General features: G+C 39.6%; 1 protein-coding gene across 1 annotated transcript in view; it reads left to right on the top strand.

Moving 5' to 3' along the window:
• Positions 1-25522, top strand: part of smurf2 (SMAD specific E3 ubiquitin protein ligase 2) — a 52986-nt gene that overhangs the window by 20590 nt on the left and 6874 nt on the right. The window contains exons 2-12 of the mRNA XM_086067376.1: positions 7202-7240; positions 9344-9452; positions 11848-11981; positions 15548-15613; positions 16387-16471; positions 16660-16743; positions 16852-17060; positions 18738-18822; positions 19804-19962; positions 20082-20129; positions 23014-23215. Of these exons, the coding sequence (XP_085923502.1) occupies positions 7202-7240; positions 9344-9452; positions 11848-11981; positions 15548-15613; positions 16387-16471; positions 16660-16743; positions 16852-17060; positions 18738-18822; positions 19804-19962; positions 20082-20129; positions 23014-23215 (1220 nt within the window). The remainder of the gene's footprint in view (positions 1-7201; positions 7241-9343; positions 9453-11847; positions 11982-15547; positions 15614-16386; positions 16472-16659; positions 16744-16851; positions 17061-18737; positions 18823-19803; positions 19963-20081; positions 20130-23013; positions 23216-25522) is intronic.

The following is a 25522-nucleotide window of genomic DNA, read 5'->3' as shown; positions in this document are numbered from 1 at the left end:
GTTTATTGTCATTCTTGCATTGTAAACTTGAACGTTAATGCTCATTTGCCATATAAAGTCTACGGGTAATCCTGTTTTTTTCTTCATGCTCTACAATGCTCAAGTGGTGGAGCAAAGTAAAATAATCTGAAGGAGTATGGATGAAGAAGATAAACGTCTTGCTAACCTGCTCGCAGCTGGTCACTGGCTTCAGTCCGGCCTTGGCGGGATGAGCAGATGTTCAAATGACCTCACTATAAGCCTTTAACCAGCGTGCTACAAAGTTTGATTTACCTAGGAGAACTCTGTGTATAATGGAAAAATATGTTGCTTTTCCTGTGCTATTAAGGTCATATGAAAACTGTAGAAACAGTGACAAAATGACTTGAGTGGTCTTGCCAACATCAAAGTTGCTATCATCAGTCTGGTGGTTGAGGTGGTTTCTCGAATGTCTGAGGGCTTTTTTCTAATGGACGGAATTCCCGATTGCTGTCCTTGCATTTTTCTTGAGCGGCTCTGAAGTTTCAGACTCCCAATTGACTTCCCTGCTGCCACTGTCTTCCTGCGTCACCCAGTCCGGTGGTTTGCTCTCCAGCTTCTGTTTTCAGCTGTAATTCAGCCCTATATGTTTTCCTAAGGATCCTATATAGGTATAATTTTAGTGTTCACTTCCTGCAACGTGGCTCGCAGAAGACTGCATATGCTTTTATTGTACAGTGTGGCATGGTTGGTGGCTCATTGTGTGGGCATGGCCATTGGGCCTACTCCTTTGACCAGTGACTTTAGACAATTAGTCCTGACGCTGTAGACTGGATCCTTTCAATTTCAAAATAAGAATGCAGATTGCATTATCTGCCATAAAACAAGGGAGATTCAATGACATTTTGGTCATTGTTTAAAGGGTCTAATACAGACCCAATTTTTTTTCTCTACGTAGCCCCACTAGTCTAGCCACGGCATTCTGATTAATATTGTGTTTGTGGAATATATATTAAGCAGCAAAATCCGTTTTACCCATCTCAGGCCATTTTGCCACTTGCTGTCGACGGAAAATACATCACAGTTATTACTCAGTGCTCATGTACTGACCAATCAGGTACTGAGCCATGATTGTTTGTTATCTGAGCCATGAGCAACTGTGATGACATTTTTAGTCGACAGCAAGTGGCAAAATGGCCGCCTCTAAGATGGACAAAAACAGGTATCTTTTGCTGCTTAATTCATATTCCCCAAACACTATTTAATCAAATGACTGTGGCTAGACTAGTGGGGACGCATACAACATACTGTTATTGTAAAGGAAATGTTTGGATCGACTTCCTCTTTAAATGGAATTTATTTTCACTGGAACTATTCACGCCCCAGAATAATAATTTCACGGTCCTTCGGTTATGCCGAGTTTACATTATATTTGTAGTTGCAACGGCAGCCTCTTTTGCCCGAAATATAGTGTGCTGTGTAACTTGGCCCATTTTTGGCTTCATATTCAAGTTTTGTCAGGTCTTAAGTTTTCACACGGGTTAGCACGGTATTCTTGATTAAGCCAATGGTCTACCATGAATGTCATAATGTCAACGTGTTCCCTCCTGGCTTATCACATTCAGATGAGATCCCTCAGGTTTTTCACATTTTGTCAAGGTAAATGGTACTTCATTTATATAACACTTTTCCCCTTACAAGGCTCTCAAAGCGCTTTACATTCGACTACTCATTCACTTATTGATGACGCAGCTTCAGGAGCAACTGGGGGTTCAGTATCTTGCTATCGAACCTACAACCTCTAGACTGGGAGACGACCACCATACCAGTGAGCCACGCCGCCCCAAGGCTTTCTTGGTTGAAGTGCGGATGCTAGGGTGTGTTTGAGCACGTTTATGGTGATGATTCTTTGCTCGGCCGGCTTTACATCCCTTTTTGAGTTGGCGTCAGAGCACTTTTATACGGGAAACATTAGGTAATTTCCTAGGGGGAGCATACACTCAATAAATGTTTGTTAATATAATTTTTTTGCCAACAATTAATTCAGTAATCCAGTTCTCGTACCAAAACAGGCCAAAAAGCCACATGCAAACTGAAGAAAACATTCCCATTGACATTGCAACAAAATAGCCTATATATATATATATATATATATATATATATTATTTAAAAATAAACAACTTCAAGTTATGTACAAGCAGTCTATAAATCACAGGAGAATATGACAAATCAGGTTTGCTAAATAATGTCTTAGTTAAGCTTTTGTTAAAATAAGTAAATGAAAACAAATATCAAAATGTAACTAATCAAATATTTTAAACCAAATAGACATGTTTGTCACTACAGCACAAAATGACTGAATACAAATAAAAAAATGTCTGTTTTTCAATGTGTGGCGAGTAGGAGGTGGCGTGCACCATGTTCCCGGGACTGGTAGACTGCTGGCTGCTCCCAACATGAAGGGTGTAGTGAAAAAAGAAAGGCAGGTTTTGCCTGTGAGTGTTATTATTGTTATATATTAAAAAATGTTTGTTGTTTTTTCGAAGAAAAAAGTAGGTTACCACTTACCAGTTTACATACCTCACTTCCTAAGCGTTCAAATAAAGTTTTGAGCAGTGGCAGCAGCCCAGGATTTAAGCTCACTGGTAAATATTTGTGCTGACAAAACAGACGGTGTGGGTATGAAGTCAATCGCGGGATCAAAAATGGTTGGGCTTACAACATGTCATTCATTCTTTATTCATTTGTCAAGTACAACTTCATCATATGAATCATATGTATAGTTATGTATGGCATCTTTGAGTAAACTGAGTATCATTTAAGTATCTTGAGGCCGGGCTGAGTGTCCTCTTTTTTTTTGGAAATGAAAATATGATCACCCTATATAAAATTATCCGCTAAAACAAGAGACTCCTGCATATTTTCGCCATTTGGAATTGAATTGAATTTGAACGTATTTGGCCATGATGGCCACAAATACAAGCAAAACAAACAAATAAACAGCGGAATAAAATATCAACAAATATATACATACAGTGTATATATAGTACTTTTATAATGCTGTGGCTGGCGGAAGGGTTTGGGGCAGAAGCACCTTACAAATGCCCTAACCGCACTCACTATCTTGTCCGCTGATTGAGCAAATGAGGACTGAAAATGTACTTCCTCCTCCTTTGCCGTTTATGCACACCTTTGGTCGTTTTAAGAAACTTTCAATTCATGATTTCAATTTATATCGCCTACCCCTACTGTAAGGCCATCATTAACTCATTCCCTCACAGCCATTTTCACTGAAGCAATCCCCTTCGCTCCTGGCAGTTTTACTGGATTTTGACTGATTTTTGACAGAATATTGTGTTCTATTGCTATGAAATCATGGAACCTACTAAAATAAAGACGTGAGTGTCTTCTTTCATCAGGTAAAAAAAGTATATTTATATCTGTTTCCGTTTAGCAGCAATTAGCATTAGAATATAGCTAAGTTTCATCATTATTCACAAATCTGCTTTGAATTGTGGGGAAATCAGCTTGTTTTCAAAATGGCCCTGGTTGAACGCTTCTACTCTGCTGTCACCGTTTTTGTAATAACTAGCATTGCTTCAACCATTTTGTGCAGTTGAGAGGCTGCATCAAAGCCTTCTGTACGCTCTAGCATAAAAAAAAACTTATACATATGACTGTGGGACACTTAAAACATTTAAAATAAAACGTATTTATACGTTTTTTGGAGCAAATGAGTTAAAAAAAAAGTTTTCTAAAAAATCTGCAATATAGCGAAAGGTGATGATGTTTGGTTCACTTTACTGTCAATGTGCCTAAATGAATCTGTTTTGAGTTGACTGGTATTCCTTTGTTGTGATGTATGTATGACATGTCACAATTTACATAGCAGACTCAGCTATTGCCATCGGGCCGACACACGGAAACATCAGCCAGATCAGATTTTGACATTATGATCCAAAATAAAATGTACTGCGTGGTGTCAATTTACAGTAGTAGGATAGCGAAACTAAAATCTGCCACCTGTTACCTTACTTCCACCCCGTTTGCTCCTCTCTCACAGAGACCAAGTGGTGCATGTTTACATCTGCAGACAATCTTCTATGTGCCTGGTAATAATTAGTTAGATAGATGGAGTTGGATTGAACAAGCCCGTGTGCTTGAGCACGTGCATGGCTGTGTGTTCAGGCCAACTGGAAGCAATGTATACCAGATGTTGCAGAAATGAGTGGCTTTCTATGGAACGTAAAGCATTCCCAGGGATGTTTGCGGAAAGAAATTCTTCCTCATCTGTCGAGCATGTTCTGCACCCATGCCCCCCCACCCCCTTACACCCCCTTTCAGCGCCAAGAGGTTATGCGTCTAGTTTAAGACGGCACATGCACCTCCCTCTGATTCTTGGTGAGCAAAAAAAAACAATTTCGACCTCAAATAATGCCGGGTGATCTATATTTGTGTGTGTGTCTGAGTATGTGCGGAATGGGATGGAGAGGTAGATAAATATGCAGCGGCTGCAGACTGCATGGCTTAGACTGCAGACTGGCGCTATAGGTGTGCCCTTGTCTATTTGTGTGAATAAAGTCTGAATACTCCCACCTGCAATTGAGTCGAGACAAAAATAAAAAAAAAGGTGCACTTGTGGAATCAAATCACGGAGCTTGACCTCAGATCAGGCGGCTTGTGAAATTATGATGCGCGTCACGTCATTCAGGCCAGTTTTAATGTAGTATGTTTGTATTATTATTAATGAATAGATTCTCATCAAATTTATAATAGGCACATTTTTTTATGTTTTTGTAATCTAATTCTTTTTGGGTTCAAATATTAAATAGCTTTTGCTCAACGCTGCATATAGAACAGCTTTCATTTTTAACTGCTGGAAAATTTGGCTTTACAGATATACCGCATGTGCTCTAAGCCCAAACCGACCATTTGGTACAAGGCCGCACAAAGCGGCTTGAAACCCCCCCCAAAAACTTTATTGATCATCAGAGTCTGAAAGAATTTATATTTTCAAAATCAGTTGTCTGTGTTCATAAGTCAAACTGCTCGTCTCAGCCATGTGATATAGTAGTAAAAAAAGTAGACAAGCTAGCAAAAAAAAAAGGCAGTAAAAAAAAAAAATAGAGGAGAGTTTCTTTATAAATGAGGAAAAGGCTAAGAGATGAGACAGAATGAGCGCTTACAACTTCCAAGACAAAAAAAAAACAGCATTTATCTCACAATATCAGCAGTCCTACTAAAATACATACATGTCTCTTTGAAGTAGGATTTTAACAATGATGCTCATCAGCAACACGCATTTAGATTGACACATTCCCCAAGACGGGACCATATAATAAATAAGTGCATGGCTCCAGCTAATTAAAACGACATCCCATGTAATGATGAATTGAAATCATGTATTTTGTTTGTTTGTATTTGTTTCTATGTTAGTCATAACTTTGCTTAATGAGAAACTGGTCCTTTGTGCAAAACAGACTGGGGACCTCTAAAGGGCCGTCTTTGCTATTGTAAAAAGATCTACAACCACATCCGAGTGGTATCATATGTCATAGTAAAAATAATTTTCTGCCAGCTAGCCGAGGCATCGCTTGTGCAAGTGGTTATTTATTTATATGAATAGTGATTCATTGGGGCAGTGCGTCTCAGAGTGGAGGCCAGTACTTGAGGAAATGCACTCATTTACGCTCGGTTCACACCTCACATTTGCGTTGGTTCAAACAAACTGTAGTCCTCTTAGTGTGGTTTGTTTGGACAAGTGCGAATGCTATCATTCGTACCCTGGTGTGAACCAAATAAACTGAGTTGAGTCTTGGTGAGTAGATTTTAGAGTATTTCCGTGATCTTGGCAGGTAAAAATAACTCCTTCACTGCCATTGACAACTATAGACGTCAAAAATTCATGTGAACTTTTTCTATTGGTTTTACTTCTTCATTAAATTTTTTATGAAAACCAAGAATTTAATTTTTTTTACATATTTAACAGATATAACATTTATGATTAATCGTGAGTCAACTATTGAAGTCATGCGATTAATTCCGAATACAAATTTTTATCGTCTGACGCCCCTTATTTTTAATGGGTTTTTTTTAATTAGGGGCGTCAGGCGATTTTTTTTATTTTTATTGTAATTAATCACATGACTTCACTAGTTAACTAACGATTAATCACAAATTTTATATCTGTTCTGAATGTACAAAAAAAATCTAGGTTTTCATACTCTTGTTAGCAAAAGTGGAAACAAAATTTAAACTAATAGAAATAGTTCAAATGAATGTTTGACGTCTATAGCCGTGGCAATGGCAGTGAATGAGATAAGATGGCAGACATGTTTAATAGAACACACATTTTATTATGCGTTTCATCGATACATCCAGATAATGGCCCGAAATGTTGGGACTCATTATATTTTTTTATTTTACGGTCTTGGGTTCAATGAATTTGAAAAGACTATTCAAGGTATTTCAGGGTCTGTGACATCATACACTATTGTGTGTTACATTACTTTGGAATGTCCGTCTTGTTGCCATTGTGAATAATATTTAGTGCAAGGAAATCAATCTCAATCAATGCCCTCAAATGTTATCAGCTCTTTGCTCTTTACAGCACATTAGTTTTCCGGACCAAACCCATTCATCATTCCAACAGAAACTAAGGTTGACTCACTGCCCGTAGCTGTTAATCCAGATGCCCAGGTGGTGACGGAGCTTCCTCGTCCGTACACACGCGCACGCACACTCGCGCACACACACACTTCCATCATCACTTGTTCTGAGGAGTCATTGATTTGCGCAAGTAGCCCAATTTCGTGGTGACATGCTAACCGTTGAAGTCCTTTTATTGTTTGGGATTATGCCAATCTTGCCTGTGTGTTTCTGTTTTCCTGATTTCTATAAATGTAACTGAAAGTGTTTTCGACTCAATTTATTGTCTTTAACAACTGCGATTGGCTGACGACACTTCCAGTATGTACCCTGCCTCTTACAAGTCAGCTGGGATAGGCTGTTTTTCTACTCACAATTTGTATTTGCCCATTGTCAAAGATCCCATTTTTAGAGCAACTATGAACACTGTCTTTCAGTACATGAGTTACTCACTGGGATTTTACCAATTAAGTTGTTGTTCTTTAAACACCGTTGACAGTGTTAGAATAATACCATAAAACCCTACTATTGGCTATGTCGTTTGATACATTGGACTTAAGTCATTAATACGCAACCCTCCCTTTTTTCTTTTCAGTCCTCTGTGCCAAGAACCTCGTCAAGAAGGACTTCTTCCGTAAGTATGAGCCGAACACATCTTCTTCTTTTTTTTCTCCCCACAGCCTATTGGGTGTTTGTTTATAACTGTTCTGTCAAGATATTTTGAGATTAGCACATGTGGGTCATGCTGATCGGATACAATTCCTGTTGTCAGATTGTACTAGACGTCAGCATGCCATTGGCACAGATGTGAATGACTTACTACAAATGATTCCTTTGAATCGAGAGTGTCGTCTGCTCCATCATGCATATCACAAAAGGAAGTGTTACACTCGTTTTATTTTTGACTTTGTCTCAATACAGTCAATTTTACATAAATGCAAGTGGCTTAAATAAAACCAAAATAGAATGAATATGTGTATGGTGCCTTGTAAACAAGTGAAGGGAAAAGTATTCCCTCATCCTGGGAAATTTTGCATGTGTTGTGTTTTGTTTTGGTGTGTTTGGGTCAGGCTGTCATGGTGAATGCGCATGTAAAGGTCTAGTGCTCACTCAGGTGGTTTCTGTGGTGCCCATTCCTGCCATTCCGATGCTCCAAAGCTGAACAAACATGGTGGATCGGTAGAGAGCAGCACTGAGCCTATTGATAAGACGGACACATTTGTCGTCACTTGCACTGTGACTGACTGTGTGTGTCGTACTGTGCACACTTTAATCTCAAAATGTCTTCATTGTTATTATCCAAAATGTACTGAAGACCACTTCTATATAAAGTCATTGAGGGACATTAAATGAGGAAAAAATAACTTGAGATGATGATCCTCCTTCTGTGATGTCAACCCCAACATTTTTTAGCTAAAATTGGTACATTGGTGGGGTAATCAATGCACAAATAAGAATATGAAATCAAATTAAATGTCCTTGGGTCCCTTGTACAACATTCTATAATAAATCTAAGATATTATTGTTAATATTAAATACTAAGGTTGTGCCAAAAATTCTCATTTAGTACGATACAGAATCGATTTTAAATGTCCCAAAATCGATTTTTTTAAAAATTATTGCCTTTGTCTGTGTGTGCCTTTATTTGGAGCGCTGTCCATGTTGTACCCGGTTTGGCCACTGAGGGGCAGTGTGGTTCCACGCCGTCTAATACACTTAAGTTGCAGCCACATTAGAGAGTAGAAGGAAAAAGTCACGTTCAAGTTATTCCAATAAAAGTTTTTTTTTTCAGCTTGGAGCCGTTCTTTTGAGTGATAAAAGTGCCGCGAGTAGCGCGCTAATTAGCATTAGCGAGTCAGACTGGAGTAGATCATTACAATTCCTTGCACATCTAGAGATTGAAGCAAAAATCATTGTCAATCAAATTATTTTGAACCAAAAATCTATTCGAATTGTGAGACATTCAAAGATTCCCACCCCTATTAAATACTAAGCTGAGCACATTTCTTTCTCTGATTCACTTCCAATTTCCTCTAATAAAAAAAAAGTAATTCCAACACGTGATGTAAAAGGGAACTGTTGTCTTGTCACCATAAAATATTAATAAATATATTGACAATGTTTTATGCTAGAACATAGTTAATTCTTAGCTGCTGTAAAATAACTTTTGCGGTTAACAATAGACGAGGTGTGTCATAAAAGTTCCAGGACTGGTGTCACAAAAGATGTTTGGAACCCAAAACACAAAAGTACAAGTTTCCACTTGAATGTAGGCCAGACGGTCAAACAGCACGTCTACATAGAGATCCTGTTTCATTCAGTGCACGAGAAGAGGCGAGAGTTGTGGCAGGACAATTTGTGGCTGCTTCACCACGACAATGGGCCTGCTCACAATGCCACGAGCATCCACTTCTTGGCCGAAAACATCATCTCCTTACAGATTATCCATATACATTTTTATGTAAGTAATAACTGAAGAAAATGATAATAGCTATTAGCAGCCTCATTTTCTATTCCACATGCCGTGTCTTATTCAGTTGCCTGCATCTTAATTTGTGGGCTCACCAAAGCCAATTGTTATAATTATTGCCTTTCCCTTGACAACTCTGACAAGCTGACACTGCCTTTCTTTGCAAAACAAGAATTTTGTATTGGGACTCCTTAGATTGTGCATGTTTACCAAATATACCGTAGTAGTCAGTTAGCTTAGTGTGGTGGTATTTTTCTCTTCTCGCAGGCCTCCCTGATCCTTTTGCTAAGGTGGTCGTGGATGGTTCGGGGCAGTGCCACTCGACAGATACTGTGAGGAACACACTTGACCCCAAGTGGAATCAACACTATGACCTGTGAGTTACTTACTGTGTGTTTGAATGTTCCGCACCCAAATGAAGCTGTAATTTGATGACGAATGAAAGTTTAAGACGGTGTTTGAAGACTCACAATGTTTATTTTTCCCTGTTTGACCTTAGTAATTGCATTTAAGATGATCCGATTTCAAACAGTACCAGCTGTAAAAGCTCACACTTATGACATAACCTGTCAATGCGAGCGAACGGTCTAGAAATGTCCCCTGGAACAGTATTTCATACACAGAAATAGACGGTAGTAGTATTTTCTTCCAATGACTCGAACACGTGCATGTCCAGTACATTTACCCTGATCTCCTTTTCCAAAGATGGCTTGTCCTGTGGAAGTAACCTGGAAAAAAATACAGACAGAGTGCCTGAGTGAATGTGAGAGGGAAAGTTTCCAATGTTTATCCAACCGACTAGCATAGCCAACTGCAGAAGAAGCGCAACTAAGTTTGTTTGGTTGCTCGGGATACCGTACTGTCTCTTTTTACATTGCCGATATATTATCTGTTCATGTCACATTTCACTTTGCATTTTCAGCGTTTGATGGAGACAGACTCCGGCTTAGCGTAAATCCTTTGGGATTTGCTGAGAATGTTTCCTCCGAAGTTAGGTTGAATATACAGCCTCTTAACTCTCAGATTTAATCCCAATTGAATGGAGAAGAGGTTTTATTCGACTGATCAAGATCTCTGGCCTTAAATTATACTCCACCTGTTGTCATAAACCTAGTGGCACAGTTCAATCTGGCATAAGTACACCTTGTAGTCTTGTATAAATGTCAGTCCCTACAGCTGCGATGTAACTCAAATAATTCACAACACGTTGTAATCTATCACCAACCTACGCTAATGTAGTATTCAGTCATAATTGCCATAAATATTTGTGTTCAAACAGTTCAAGGCCATAAATATAAAACAAAAAGGAATGAAAAACTAAGTATAAACTAGACTACATGTAGTTCATTATGCGCCATATAGAGAGGACTGCCATACAAGCGATTGAGGCACAATGTAGTGCATTACGTGGCGGCGACCGTGGCATTGATATGAAGTTACCGTATAATAGAATTAGAATGAATCCTATGTTGTGCAGGTATTTGTTTTTGTTAGTTTTTTTAGACATTTTGTTGCTGTTAATTACCAATGTAAAATGCAATTCAAAAGATGTCATAACAAACTGTTCCCAGCCATTTTCACTGAAGCAACCCCCTTCGCTCCTGCTGGTTTACCGTATTTTGACTGATTTTGCAAGGCCCACAGAATATTGTGTTCCATTGCTATAAAAATATGCAACCTACCAAAAGAAAGATTAGAGTCTCTAAAGTTTCATCATTATTCACAAATCTGTTTAAAACAGTGGGGAAAGAGCTTTGTGCATCATGGCCCTGGTTGATCTCTTCTACTGTGCTGCCACCTGCTGGCCGTTTTTGTAATAACTATCATTGCTTTAAGCATTCTGTTCAGTTCAGAGACTGCATCAAAGCCTTCTGTATGCTCTAGCATTAATAATAATAATAATAAAAACATAACCGCACACAGTAAATACGATAAATACGAAGGGTGGCGAGTGTGAAGCACCAGAAAATTAAATAAGTAAATATCTATTAGATCAGCTCTGGCTAATTACCTCTATTAAAAAGTTTTGTTTTACCCACATAGCTCAAAAGCATCTTAACATTTGTGGAAAGGTTTGGCACCATCCTACAGTATAACATTATTTTACAATTTATTTATGTATTTTGAAAACCACAATCGGCAGGCATTACAACAGGACATACTGTAACGTATGTATGTTTTCCTCCTTCGTTGTTCATCTCTTTTTAGCACAATATTAATGCGTTTTTGCATGGATTACCGTGTATGTTATTGGACATGAGTCGTATTAAAAGATCATAGCCAGACTTATTCATTTCGGTGACGCAACGGGTGTTGTTGATGACCAGAACTTTACGGTACTTCTCCCTCCCGCCACGTCTGTCTGACCTAGCCGCACTCTCACATCGCACCCCAGACAGGCATTTGGCATTGACTCAAAATGTCCAGACGTCTTACTCACAGACCATTGTTTCATATCCCTTTTGGTAACTGCTATGATAATTACTGTGGCATCCCCTTTTGTCAGTTCTCCAGCGAAGGAGCAGGTCCACACGTGTGTCAAAACATGTGGCCCATGTTTTAATCACATTCATAGCTTCACCTGATTTATTAACAAAGTGGCTTTAGCGAAGCTCATACATGGACAGATTGGACACGAGAGTATATGGAAAGATGACAATTGTGATGTGCTGCTTTGACTTTTTTTAACCTTTTATTAAAAAACAAAACAAACTGACTCTTGTTGTGTCTGTGAGACTATCATGAATATGTATACATCTGTATTTTCTTAGATACATTGGGAAATCCGATTCTATCACTATCAGTGTGTGGAACCACAAGAAGATCCACAAGAAACAAGGGGCCGGCTTCCTGGGATGCATTCGCCTTTTGTCCAATGCTATCAACCGCCTTAAAGACACAGGCTGTAAGTCAGACTCAACCTTCATTTGTCACATTTTAAAAATACATTGTTATCATGTGAAGAGCCATCAAATAGACCAGCGTTGGAATGGTGTCTTATTGTTTGAATTCTCAAGGCCATAAACTTATGAAAGGACCAGCAATGGATAAATGTGCTGTATGTTAAATACACAAAGTATTTTTGTTAATGTCATTCATTTGTGCAACGCAGCAAATTCCCTAACCAATGAAGCCACTCCATTATTAGCTCATCAGTGCTGCGGGAGTGCGGTGCTAAAACAAGTCTGTAGCGGTTAAGGACGTAACTAAAGTAAAATATATAGCTATAGAGGGTGGTGTCATGTCTTGCTTATTAGGTCAGACGCAAGCCAGACGAGGGTGTAAGTGGGGTCAACCTTCAAACCACATCACCTTGTCATTAATTCAAAATGGCTGGTCAGAAGGTAGCTGGATAAATGAAGCTTTAAGCAATGGCACGGTAATGGAAGTCCATTATAGTTTCTATATAACAGGCCTACGTTTATTTAGAACTCACCCTGAATGTACTCGTCATCCACTCACACAATGAAGATGGATGCTGCCGTGGAAGAAGAATAAATAATACGCATACTGATAGTCAGACCAAAGGAAACTAAAAAATGGGGCTGTGGATATGTTTGTTTGTTTGTTTTTTAGGTCTTCGATATAAAGGGACCGCCCGGACCAGTAACATTTTTCATATAGTTTTAACCCTCCCACATGCTTTAAACACACTTAAACTCATTAAAACACCCTTTTAAAAATGTTGCTTGCCGCCCGTTATCTCTCTTTCACTGTCAAGAAATGGGAGCCTGTCATATAAAATACTTTGTAAAAATGAAAAGCGACTGTCGCTCACAAAGTTCTCCAAATAACAGGCAAAAGTGTGCTTGCTGCAAGCTGTTTGTCATTTTCCCAGTTGAAGTTTGATGTAAAAGTGACTCAAAGAGGAGAATTAAACGTTATATATTTTTGAACACCCAAATGCTCTACTGTATAATTTAACATTTCCATTTTATGCAGCTAAAATCTGGACGTCTTCCAGAAGATGTGAGCGAGGCCTCAACTAAAGACAATTTTCAAATCCAAGCTGAGAACAGTTCTATTTGTGCAACAGAAAGTTTTTTTGCTTTTAATTCAATTAATGAAAAACTATATTCATGTTTTATGGAATTATTTGTATTTGCTTTTGAATTGTTTTGTGCAAAACTTGCACTCTAACGGAAGTGGAGTCTGCTAGGTGTGCTAATTTATAATCCCATAGACAGAAATTGCATATGGTGCTTAATAAATAATTGCTACTTACCTACATTTTATTGTACCGTGTAAAATGACAATATCGATTATAATTCCACTTCTTTAACACGCATTAAGCAGCAACACTGTGGGAACAACAAATAATACTGTTGGGACTACGATTTAGACCTTCTCTGCCTCTTCTTCTTTCTGTTAATGCTGCATCTCTCCCAGTAGAGCTCAGTGTTGCCCATCATGTTGAAGCACGACACTGGTACTTCACTAAAGACGTGTAACTCTGAATTTAGAAAATAAAACTGAATGACGAACCGCATTATGGCGGTGTTTGACTGTAGTCTCAAGCTTCAAATGAAGGGTTGTTTTCCTGGAGTGACAGATGAAACCTGAACCTTGTGCCGCAGCTGTGAGTGGTTTTACCTCTCCTGGCCTCACCCTCACCCCTCAGTGCCCCCCATCAGTTTGCTCCACAGACGAGCAACATCGAAAGAGACAACAAGAGCGTGCCTTTGGGGACTTGCCTCCCTCTATATCTGTCTGCTGATCCAGACAGCCGCTCATTTCATGCAGACACGTATCATAGAGCAACTTTAGACTAGCTCCATTGTCGTGTATTTGTCAAACTTTTGCTGTACATGCATTTAAATGAATGATAGGGTTTGTCCCATCTGCCAGCCCTTTACAGAGCTTTGGCTTCCATTCATTATTTGTGTCTAACTCGCCATTGTTTATAAGGGTGCCCATGTACTTAAATGAAATGCACCAATGTGAGTGAGCACATTCCTGCAGACATCTATGTGTGTTTTGTGTTTGTCTCTCTGTGGTTGCTGACCTCCCGCCAGCCTTGTAATGGTTTGACCATTGCCTGTTTTTGGTCCCTGTTTAGTCTAGACAGACATCCTGGGCTGGTCTGCATGACACCCAGACAACAGGGAAGAGATAGTGGCCATTTTCATGTCTGCAGGCGACATGGACTTTTTTTTTTCTTGCTCCCTGATGTCTGTCTCTCTCTCTCTCGCTCTCTCTCTCTCTCTCTCTCTCTCGCTCGTTCTCTCTTTCTCTCTGTCTGTCTCAGTCTCTCTCTCTGTCTGTCTCTCTCTCTCTCTCTCTCTGTCTGTCCCTATCTCTCTCTGTCTCTCTCTCTCTCTCTCAGTATCTCTCTCTGTCTGTCTCTCTCTCTCTGTCCCTGTTTCTGGTCCATGTTTAGTCTAGACAGACATCATGGGCTGATCTGCATGACACCCAGACAACAGGGAAGAGATAGTGGCCATTTTCATGTCTGCAGGCGACATGGACTTTTTTTTTTCTTGCTCCCTGATGTCTGTCTCTCTCTCTCTCGCTCTCTCTCTCTCGCTCGTTCTCTCTTTCTCTCTGTCTGTCTCAGTCTCTCTCTCTGTCTGTCTCTCTCTCTCTCTCTCTCTGTCTGTCCCTATCTCTCTCTGTCTCTCTCTCTCTCTCTCTCTCTCTCTCTCTCAGTATCTCTCTCTGTCTGTCTCTCTCTCTCTGTCCCTGTTTCTGGTCCCTGTTTAGTCTAGACATACATCATGGGCTGATCTGCATGACACCCAGACAACAGGGAAGAGATAGTGGCCATTTTCATGTCTGCAGGCGACATGGACTTCTTTTTTTTTCTTGCTCCCTGATGTCTGTCTCTCTCTCTCTCGCTCTCTCTCTCTTTATCGCTCGCTCGTTCTCTCTTTCTCTCTGTCTGTCCCAGTCTCTCTCTCTGTCTGTCTCTCTCTCTTTCTCTCTCTCTGTCTCTCTCTCTCTCTCTGTCTCAGTCTCTCTCTCTGTCTCTCTCTTTCTCTCTCTCTTTTTCAAATTCCAGTCTTTAAGAACTTCAGACAGTTTCCAGACTTGGCAATAGTTCATGTCCATTCTAAGACGGAGCGGAATAGCGCTGGCTTTGTACTGACATTTGTCAAATGTTTGACCTTTGCATTTGCACTGAAGCCTGCTCTCTGGCTGGCGATACTCGGCCAAATTTTACAGCCTGCGGCTATTGCATGGATCTGTTTTGGGACACCCTCCCTCAATATGTGGCTTGCAGACAGCTGGAGAGACGGTTATCATAAGCATATGCGGCTGTAACTGCGGTAGAGGGAGATGATGCAGAAGAATATGACTTCCCCAATGACAAGAATGTGCCCCACTTGTCCATTTATTGTTGTTTACACAGACGTAGCTGTATGAAACTGATTAAGCGTCTGTTTTCCCATCTGATCTTTTCAACTCAGTTCTCATTTCCTGTTTGTCTCTCCACTTTCTTTTTTTTTGTGCATCCGTATTCCCCCACAGACCAGCGACTAGACTTGAACAAGCTGAGTGCAAATGACAGTGACACAGTCAGAGGCCAGATCGTGGGTAAGCTCACAAGCACACACAAGGATCACATCTTACTTCAAGCAATAATTGCTTGAATAGGAAATGATGGGCCAGTTAAAATTTTGTTTTAATTTATTCTTTTTGATGCATGTTCCAGGTTGTTTCTCACCTGCGCTGTATATTACAGTCATCTTCTATAACAGTGGTGTCCAAACTACGGCCCGGGGGGCATTTGTGGCCCTCCATCCATTTTTAAGTGACCCGCAGGATATGCTAAAAGTCACATCTGCTACTAATACATTTGTTTGATATACTGTAGAGCTTTTGTATGCAAATGACCTCTTCAGAACACTTTGGTTAATAAAGATAATGAATTTTTAAAAGCAAAAAAAGCTTTCCCTCCATTTTCTGCTCTATGCAAAGGTCCAAATTGTCAAAATATCACATGAAAGACTCCCAAGTAACTACTTTAAAAACGGACATCTTCCAACGGATTGCTTGTCTTTTGCTTCCAAATGTCAAGATGGGATTTGGCAGCTGTTCAGCGCAGGGGCTGATATTTTCTGGTAAATCACAGCCAATCCTAAACTATTTGCCTTATAGAAACCTGTCCAGGTAGCAGTTTTTCAACAAACAAAAAAACACTGTAATATCTAAACAATTAGCTTCTTTTTTTGGGGGGGGGGGGTGATTTTGCCCTTGTATCCTTCTATTTTTCTATATTTAGCCCTCGGAGGAAAAAGTTTGGCCACCCCTGTCCTAAAATGTGATGTAATCCAGTGTGTGCATCTGTCTGCCATGTGTTGCTTCAGTGAGCTTGCAATCCAGAGACCGGATCGGCACAGGAGGCCCAGTGGTAGACTGCAGTCGACTGTTTGACAACGATCTTCCAGACGGGTGAGTCTGTTGGGGCAAATCTCAATCTTAAATATCATCTGAGGGGGAGCTTTGTAGCCGGTGTTGCATTCTGCTATATGAAATATGGAAATTCAGACAGCGCCGCAAGGCAGATCGCTGCTGAACAGTCCTGTGGCCACATAAGTATGTCCGCTCACTGCTGTGCATGTGTATGTTTCTGATGCCAGCTGGGAGGAGAGGAGAACTGCATCTGGACGAATCCAATACTTGAACCACATCACACGCACTACACAGTGGGAGAGGCCGAACAGGTGAGTCCACTGTGTAGCCCGCAGAAACTCAACAAAAGAACTCATTTCTAACCCTCGAATATTCAATCGAGAACAAAAACCACCATGTCCTGCCATTGTGTCTGTCAGACCTGCATCAGAGTACTCAAGTCCTGGGCGGCCACTTAGCTGCATCGTGGATGAGAACACGCCCATTAGCACAAACGGCGCCACGCCTACCACAGCATTGCCACCAAATGACGGTGACCAGCGGGAGAGGCGCGTTCGCTCCCAGAGGCACCGCAACTACATGAGCAGAACACACCTGCACACACCTCCAGACCTCCCAGAGGGCTATGGTTAGTGATGTCACAATTAGACGTGCAACAATTAATCTCATGGGAATCATTTAGAGACCTAAGTAACCCCTCCCCCCCAAAAAAATCTACAATAATATGTTCCATGCAGCCCCACTAGTAAATACGGTGTTTTGGTTAATATTGTGTTAGTGGAATATGAGTTAAGCAGCAAAATCCAGCAGTTTTATCGATATCAGAAGGCGGCCATTTTGCCACTTGCCGTCACGTGAAAATGACATCATAGTTGCTCAGGTCTCAGGTAACAACCAATCATAGCTCATCTTCAGAAAACAGGTGAGCTGTGATTGGTCGTTGCCTGAGCCCTGAGCAACTGTGATGTCATCTTCAGTTGACAGCAACTGGCAAAATGTCTGCCCCCTGAGATAAATAAAACAGCTGGATTTTGGTTCACATCTCATATTCCACATAAATGTAATATTAATTAGAATGTTATGTTTAGATTAGTAAGGTCACATATAACATATTATTGTCAAAAAATGTTTACTTTCAGCATCTCCACAGTAAATAATAATATTCTCAGATTTCTGTAGTTCTCCGTGAAATGCTGACAATCTCTGTGCTTAGTCAAAATAAGACTATTTGCAATTTGCAAACATCTGCTTTTACTTTGGGAAACAAAGACCAAACCAGTAAAACTCCACTGTCAGTTTGAAAGAAAAATGCTGCACCATTTGGCAACAGCATTATTATATGAAACATTATGCAGACATCTTTAATTTGTCCTGTTATCTCTTGTAAAGAGCATAAAATGTCCAGAATTTTGAACATTTGCAACCTGATTGGTGGTGATGATGAAGTGCTTTATAAGGACATTAGATTTTCATGCGCCGGTATTTCTTTTGCGCTTCTACACTTCATGATGAATCCCGTCATCACTGTAATTGTATTGTGCTAATTGCTCCGCTCCTCCCTGCTGAACACTGGGCTCAGTAAAGCAGCTCGTCTGAGGCCTCATTCAGTCCACAAGCTCTCTGTGATGCTGTGGCCTCCACACAAGGAGCCTGTAATACTGGCTCCGGTTTAGACAATCTAATTGAATTGATCTAGCTGTTAAAGTCTGCCTGCTGCCATTTACCCCCTCCCCGCCTCTTTCTTTTTTCTGCACGCACTCAAACAATCAGACACATTCATGTAAAAAGTAAACACACCCACCAGCTGCAGTCCTCCACACATGTTTGGGAGTTTTGTTTATCCTCTTGGAATTTTTCTTCACCGGTGTTTTGGAGCCAGAGCTGTCGAAGAATATCTGAGCCTTGTGCTCAGTGTGTCTCAGATTTAGGAGGCTCCTATCCGCTCTAGGTTCTCCTTCCTCCCTCTGGCCTTCATTCCTTTTTTTTTTAAGGTCATATTTTTTAAATCCGTCAGCAGATCCGATTCTTCTCATGTGAGCACGCACCAAGAATTGTCACCTCAAACTTATATGTGTAAATCAGGGTGATAATCCAAAGCGTTAGCAGGAACGCCAGTACCTTGAAAACCACATTGTAGCAGGCTGGACTAAAAAAAAAAAAAAAACAAAGCCCTCTCCTTCCTCACTGATATTTCGTACATTGTAAATCTCCGATGACTCTTCAATTTGACTCGTTTAGCATTCTAATGATTGCATTGCATCTCATGTTATTGTTGACTTGACTCCTTTTTAAAATAATTTTACAGAACAGAGGACCACGCAACAAGGTCAAGTGTACTTCCTTCACACTCAGACAGGTGTCAGCACATGGCACGACCCCAGAGTACCAAGGTATGTGACCTCCAGGATGTGTGACATCATCACGACAACACATGGTATGGTATGGTATGTGTTGTGGAAATACGCACTGCTTTTCCGCCTCATCACAAACCCGATGATTTTACCATCTGACACTGATGTACAGTGTGTGTATAATATAACTGTATGTGTATATATACTTTATATACCATATGTGTATATGTATTGTATGTATATTTGACATCGATATTGGACATTTTGACGAATATTGGTATCTGCCTTTTTTCAAAATCTGGCGGCTGATAAAACTATTTTAATCTCCGGGAACTTTAAGTTAACTTTATAAGAGATGCTGCTAACCCTGGGAACCTTCTGAACCATTTGTTTATGTTCGACATTAAAACTAAGAAATATGAAAGTGTTAGATTTCAGTTATTTTGAAATTTGGGGGGAAAAAATATTTACTGTAGAAAACTATAGAGAGCAATGGCTAACTTTTTAAGACATACTGATGAAAGAAACGTACATTTTGAAAAGTCTGAAAAATTGGTCATTGAACATGGTTTAAGAAATTACAACAAAGCCAAGATTGGCATTTGCATTTTTTTTTTTACAACAATATCCCCCCTCTTTTTTTTTTATTATTGAAAAGGAATATCGGCTCCAATTATCGGTTATCGGCCTCCTTGACTACTAATGATCGGCATCGGTATCGTCCCTGAAAAAAACATATTGATCTATCTTTAATGTATATGTTTACTGTATGCTTATGTACTGTATATACATATGTACTGAAGTAGAAATATATATTCTGTATATAAAATGGAATTTGTCAAATTTGAAAATAATATATCATAATGAGCATGCTATGTATACTTAATCTATTCTTGCTTGCAGGTCTATTATAATCTCTTATTACAGTATAATGTATCAGTATTGTTCCATAGTCTGTTTATTCCGGTAATAATGTGCCTACATTATTTATTATTGTGGTTTTTTTCTGTCGCATTCCAGAGATCTTAGTAATGTGAACTGTGAGGAACTGGGTCCTCTACCTCCTGGATGGGAGATACGGAACACTGCCACAGGGAGAGTGTACTTTGTGGACCACAACAACCGAACTACACAGTTCACTGACCCGCGCCTCTCTGCCAACCTGCATCGAGTCCTTAAGTGAGTTCTGACCTTTTGTACTCTTACAGTATATTATCGTGAAATCATTAAAAATATATTTATTTAATGTGGTTTTGTTTTAGTTCATGTACTCAATTGTCTTTGTTTTGCATTTACAGTCCAAGCCCAAATGGCTCACGGGGAGGCATTGAAAGTCAGAATGTGAGGTAAGATTTTTTTTTCATTCCAGGAAGCCCCTGTTGTTGCACACGGCTACACGTTCGCTCCACTTTTTCCACACATGCTTCAAGCCTTGTAGAGTCTCGGATCATTTGAGCATTTTAGCACACTATTCGTCACGTAGCTGCTATTGGCTAGACATCTGACAGGAGAATGGGAGCCGAGGACTAGTATAGCTTACATCCAGGAAATATCACATGAATGTAATGCCCGTTAATGAATTGTGTGTTTTGAGTCAATCTGAGGAGGTTTATGCATCGGTTTATGTATCTGTGCATGGTCCAAGCCTTTGAGCATGGCCCAAACACATGTTCAGAATGTCTTTGCCTATGCAGCTGTTCAAACACCTACTGTGCTGTTAACGGCCATAGAGTTACCCATAGGCCTTTGCTTCACGAAGATGGAGCTGTGGATGGGCCTGACCTCATTCCTTTGTGCAGGGACGGAATGCATTGCAGAGAGATCCGGTTTCTTCCTTTCCCGTTCTTATGGATCAAAGAACATGCTGGCATTCTTGACTCGTTTTTCTTTTTCTCATCTGTGGTGCCCTGCAAAGTCTTAAAAATGCCGCTTTTTTCCCCAATGTCAGATGCTTTTTTATGAACAAGATTATGCAGGGAAGTTGTTTTGTTTATTCTGGTGGAATAGAAGGCGTTCAAGTGGTTCTCTCCATTGTGATTATTCTAGTGTTTAGGCACGGTATGGTCAAAAATGTTTTTTTAAGTAAAAAAGTACTATCATTCTCAAATCACTGATTTAACCTGTGTACTTTTTAGTACGTTTATGATGTTAGGAAATATGTGATACCTGGAAAAGATATCAAGCATCATGGAGTTCCATCAAGACATCTGCCTTTTATCAATTCAGGGATTTCACCCCCTCTGTTCCATCATACCACAAGAAAATGTTTGATATACTGTCTAAGTCTGTCAAATTTGTCGTTTTTAATGCTGCTTTTTATTTCATTGCGACTTTGTCTGAACATCCAGCTCACTTTTTACTATAGTACAGATTTAGCCCATGATGGTACAAACCCGACTGGTCACCTTTCAGTAACTGAATCCTTGATTCCAGACCGGTTTTGAATATCGCGACATGAGGAGTTATGTCATCTCACACAGGATTTACATTTACGGTCTACAATATCCTGTAAACGTGCGCTCATTTTGGTGTCTGTAGGTTACAGAGTTCTGTTCGGGAAAGAAAGGAGAAGTCCGTTGCATTTTGTTTATGATGAAGAGAGTCTAGGGGAGGGAGACTTTATAGGTGAAAGTGCAGAAGGAGATGCTTTGTGCCTTGCTCTCATCCGTCCCCTCCCACCCTCCGACTTGTCTGCTGGATTTGGATGCTGTCAGGCGAGTGCCCTTCCTACTTCCCATCCCTCCCTCAGAGTCTAGTCTGCAGGAAATAAAAGGATTCAAAAGGAGTTCTTGAGAGTCCTTTGGGGCCCTGTGGCTTTCTGGGCTAACAGGAAGTGATTGAAAAGCCTAACTCGATTCCACTTGGCAGACACTACAAACTAAGCAAAGTTGTCAATGTGATTATAGACAATGCTGGCCATTAGAAGGATACTTGAGAGCAATTGTGGTCTAATTTAACCTCTGTCAACTGCAGCTTGCCTAAATCTGCTGTCTGTTTTGCCCTCTGCCTTTATATCTCCTTTCGAATAATTTTTTATTTTTTGTCAGGTTAACTGACGTAAACTTCGATTAAAATACTTATTGATTTGTTTTGTTCATTTTTTTCCTTTCGGACACATTATTACAGGTAACATCGTTCACATCATATCATTTGCAACATTGACATCCGAAAGAAGGGCTGACGGGTAGAGGCCATGGCTTATTAGTAACCCGTCCCCATCGACTCTTACTATACGCATCAGTCATATACATTGATTATGTATGTTCTTTACTACTTTCGCAGTCGTACCGACTGACACGTACTTCCTCCATTCTCGTCGCTTCACTTTTACGACCCTGCTCAGGGCTCATTTTGCCTGCTTCCCCCACTGAAGTGCAAAATGCCGTTGTGGAAGTAGTCCTACCCCATAAAGTGAAATATTATATTATATTATATTATATTATATTATATTATATTATATTATATTATATTGCTGTCTTTTGGATACTGCCTTTTTTTTTACACTACATCTGACAAGTTATTGTAGTATTAATATCTTGTGCCGAAAAGGATGAGAATTTTTAATGCAGAAGAATTCTTTTATCAAATGGATTATGACCGTTCGTCCACAGCTAAACTTAGGCTTGGGGAAAACATTTTTGTTAGCAATGTCTCCATTGTATAGTGTATGCTTTTATATCCTTACATATGTTTAATCTACTGGATTGTTTATATTTGTTAATGTTATATTCAAAAGTAATTCCTTTATTACACCACTTAGTGTCCATCTATCCAAAGTCAGCCATTTTGACACGAAAAAACTATAAACGGGGTAAAAAAACAAAACATATGTCCATTATAGCATTGCAAAAATAGCCAGCTGTTTCCCTCCTTTTCACTTTGTTGTTGTTGTACTTACTGGGAGAGAGATTGCTTGTTCTTCATCTTTGTACTGACTAAAATTTGTCCTATTTCGGGGTTGTAGCACCACCTCTTGTTTCGGCATGCAATTAATGTTGCCATATGGCCAAGTTGCCCCAAAATGGATTTGAAATACTTCTTCATGTGTGGGAATAGCCTTAAATGTTATATCTAAAATGTGGATTGGGTGACCTGGAATACACAAGTGTAAAAGCTTATATTTATTCTTTAGCTATTCTGAGTACAATATTGCTAACCTCAGGCCTAGTTAATCTCTGTATTTTATGTTCTGATCTTTCCCATCTAACTTTTTTTTTTCTTTTCCATCAGTCGTCAGAACCAGTTGAAGGATCAGGTCCAGCAGGCTCTGGTGTCCACAGGTCAGCTCCCAGAGGAGGCCGAGTGTCTCACGGTGCCCAAGTACAAGCGAGACCTAGTCCAGAAGCTCAAGATCCTCCGACAGGAACTGTCTCAGCAGCAACCGCAGGCGGGGCATTGTCGCATCGAGGTGTCCCGTGAGGAAATATTTGAGGTGAGGAGAGCGCGAAATCATCACAACATCGATGTCTCACCGAGGCACCCCAATTAACTCATTCACTGCCATTGACGGCTATAGACGTCAAAAATTCATTTGAACTATTTCTATTAATTTTTTTCCACTTTTGTTAACAAGAGTATGAAAACCTAGAATTTTTTTAATTGTACATTTAGAACAGATATCAAATTTGTGATTAATCGTGAGTTAACTACTGAAGTCATGCGATTAATTACAATTAAAATTTTCAATCATCTGACGCCCCTAATTTTTAATAATCTTTTCTTTCTTTTTTTAAATTAGGGGCACCAGGTGATAAAAATGTTTTTTTATTGTAATTAATCACATGACTTCACTAGTTAACTCAAGATTAATCACGAATTTGATATCTGTTCTAAATGTACAATACATTTTTTCTAGGTTTTCATACTCGTGTTAACAAATGTGGAAAAAAATGTGAAACTAATAGAAATAGTTCAAATGAATTTTTGACGTCCATAGCCGTCAATGGCAGTGAATGACTTAATTGTTAGAAAGAAATTTCATTGAACCGACTGCCAAACTTCCATAGTGCCCCAAAACAGTCTTACAAGTCTTACAAGTTATGATCTGTTGCTAGGTTGATGTTTTTGTGTTGTGAGCCAGAATTTGAGTAATTTGAGTAATTTGAGCACGCTTCAATTAGACCGCCGCTAAAGTAATGTGTCAAAAAACTGACGCCATTAAGGTAGTAGTAAAGTCCTTGTAGGCCTATGTGAGAAAGGAGAACACAAATACAAGAGTACATAGAGTACTAACATTTTATATATATATATATATATATATATATATATATATATATATATATATATATATATATATATATATATATATATATATATATATATATATATATATATATATATATATATATATATATATATATATATATATATATAAAAAGAGTTTATTAATGTTTGCTGTTATTTTATTTATTTTTTAATACATAACTTGTAACATAAAAATGTTGTTCTGAGGGTGCTGAAATACATTCATGGCATTTCAATTCCTCTAACTGTTGAAAATGTATTTTGAACTTTTTAAATAAGGGTGCCACTTGCTATTCCACTGTCTGTGAGGCAGACAACACAAGATCTGCTCTTAGTTAACTGTTCCAAGTTATTTTTAGATTCACTCAAGCTACGTGCATGTGAACCTTTTATCTCGATTTCTTGTGTACTACCATAAACATTGCCCTCCTGGCAGTTTGACGGTGAGACACACACATGTGGAAGCTTTTCAGTTTCCAATCCAAAGCAGAACTCTGTCTCAAGTAGGTTTTCTCAGTAGGGGAGTGTTTTCTGCTTCTGCGAGGCGCAGGGAGGGCCTTTATCAGCGCAGCAACACCTGCAACGGACTAGACGACCCTCATAAAATATGCAGCGGAATGTGCTGGAACAGCCATGTCTGTTAATCTGAACGAAGACATTTTTGTCGGCTGATCTCACTGCATATGAGAGAGACGGGCGGTATAGGGCAAAGGGCGTCTTAAGGTTGTGTGAGACATAACGCGTAGGTAGCTTCTCCAGACCATCTGAAGCATTAACTCATGACTTTAGCCTGTGGTCTGTCAGAGCCTTCTAAATGTGCTTTTGCTGTAGATAAGACCTTCGCTTTTCCCCTCACAGCACCTCGAAGTTGTCTGCCTCATCTGAAGGGAAGGAAGGGTGGAACGTGGTGGTGAAAGAGGCTGTGTTATTATAGCCTTATGGCTGTGTTTATTATAACTGCCCCTAATCCACTTTTAATGAACCCTGCCCTTAATACGCCAGCAGTCTGCACATGGGATGAACACTTATTGAGCTGGAGAATGACAGCAATGAGCCAATTGGTCTGAACTAGGGAAGAGGCACACTGCAACCGCACATACAGGACTTGATGGCCTTCTCATTAGCTGTCAAATTTCACTTTCATGTTGTGTGCTGCAACATTTTCATATCTAGCTGTTGTTAAATGGCTGCGTGCATCTGTGGTGCGTCGCTCGTTTAATGGCAATCATTTACATTGCAAATAAGGTTGAACAATGAATCAAATTAAAATCAACATTGCAGTGTAGTGGAATGCAATTTTCAAATTACAAAAGATGGAATTTGGGGGGGGGGGGTACACTGCTTCATTTCAGTGTGTCTACATAGGTTTGGTGCAATCCACATGTTTACATATCATTGTTTCATGAAACATGAAAAGTTGAAGTCATTAAGACACAGCTTTGTTTGCATTATTGTTGTAATGTGATTTGTGACTTAGTGATTTATTTTCTGATGC

This window comes from Leptonotus elevatus, chromosome 1 (genome assembly GCF_054856555.1).
Source record: "Leptonotus elevatus isolate MCC_2025b chromosome 1, RoL_Lele_1.0, whole genome shotgun sequence".
Classification (NCBI taxonomy): domain Eukaryota; kingdom Metazoa; phylum Chordata; class Actinopteri; order Syngnathiformes; family Syngnathidae; genus Leptonotus; species Leptonotus elevatus.
Note: the sequence above shows the minus strand (reverse complement) of the source record. Positions and strands in the feature narration are given on the sequence as shown.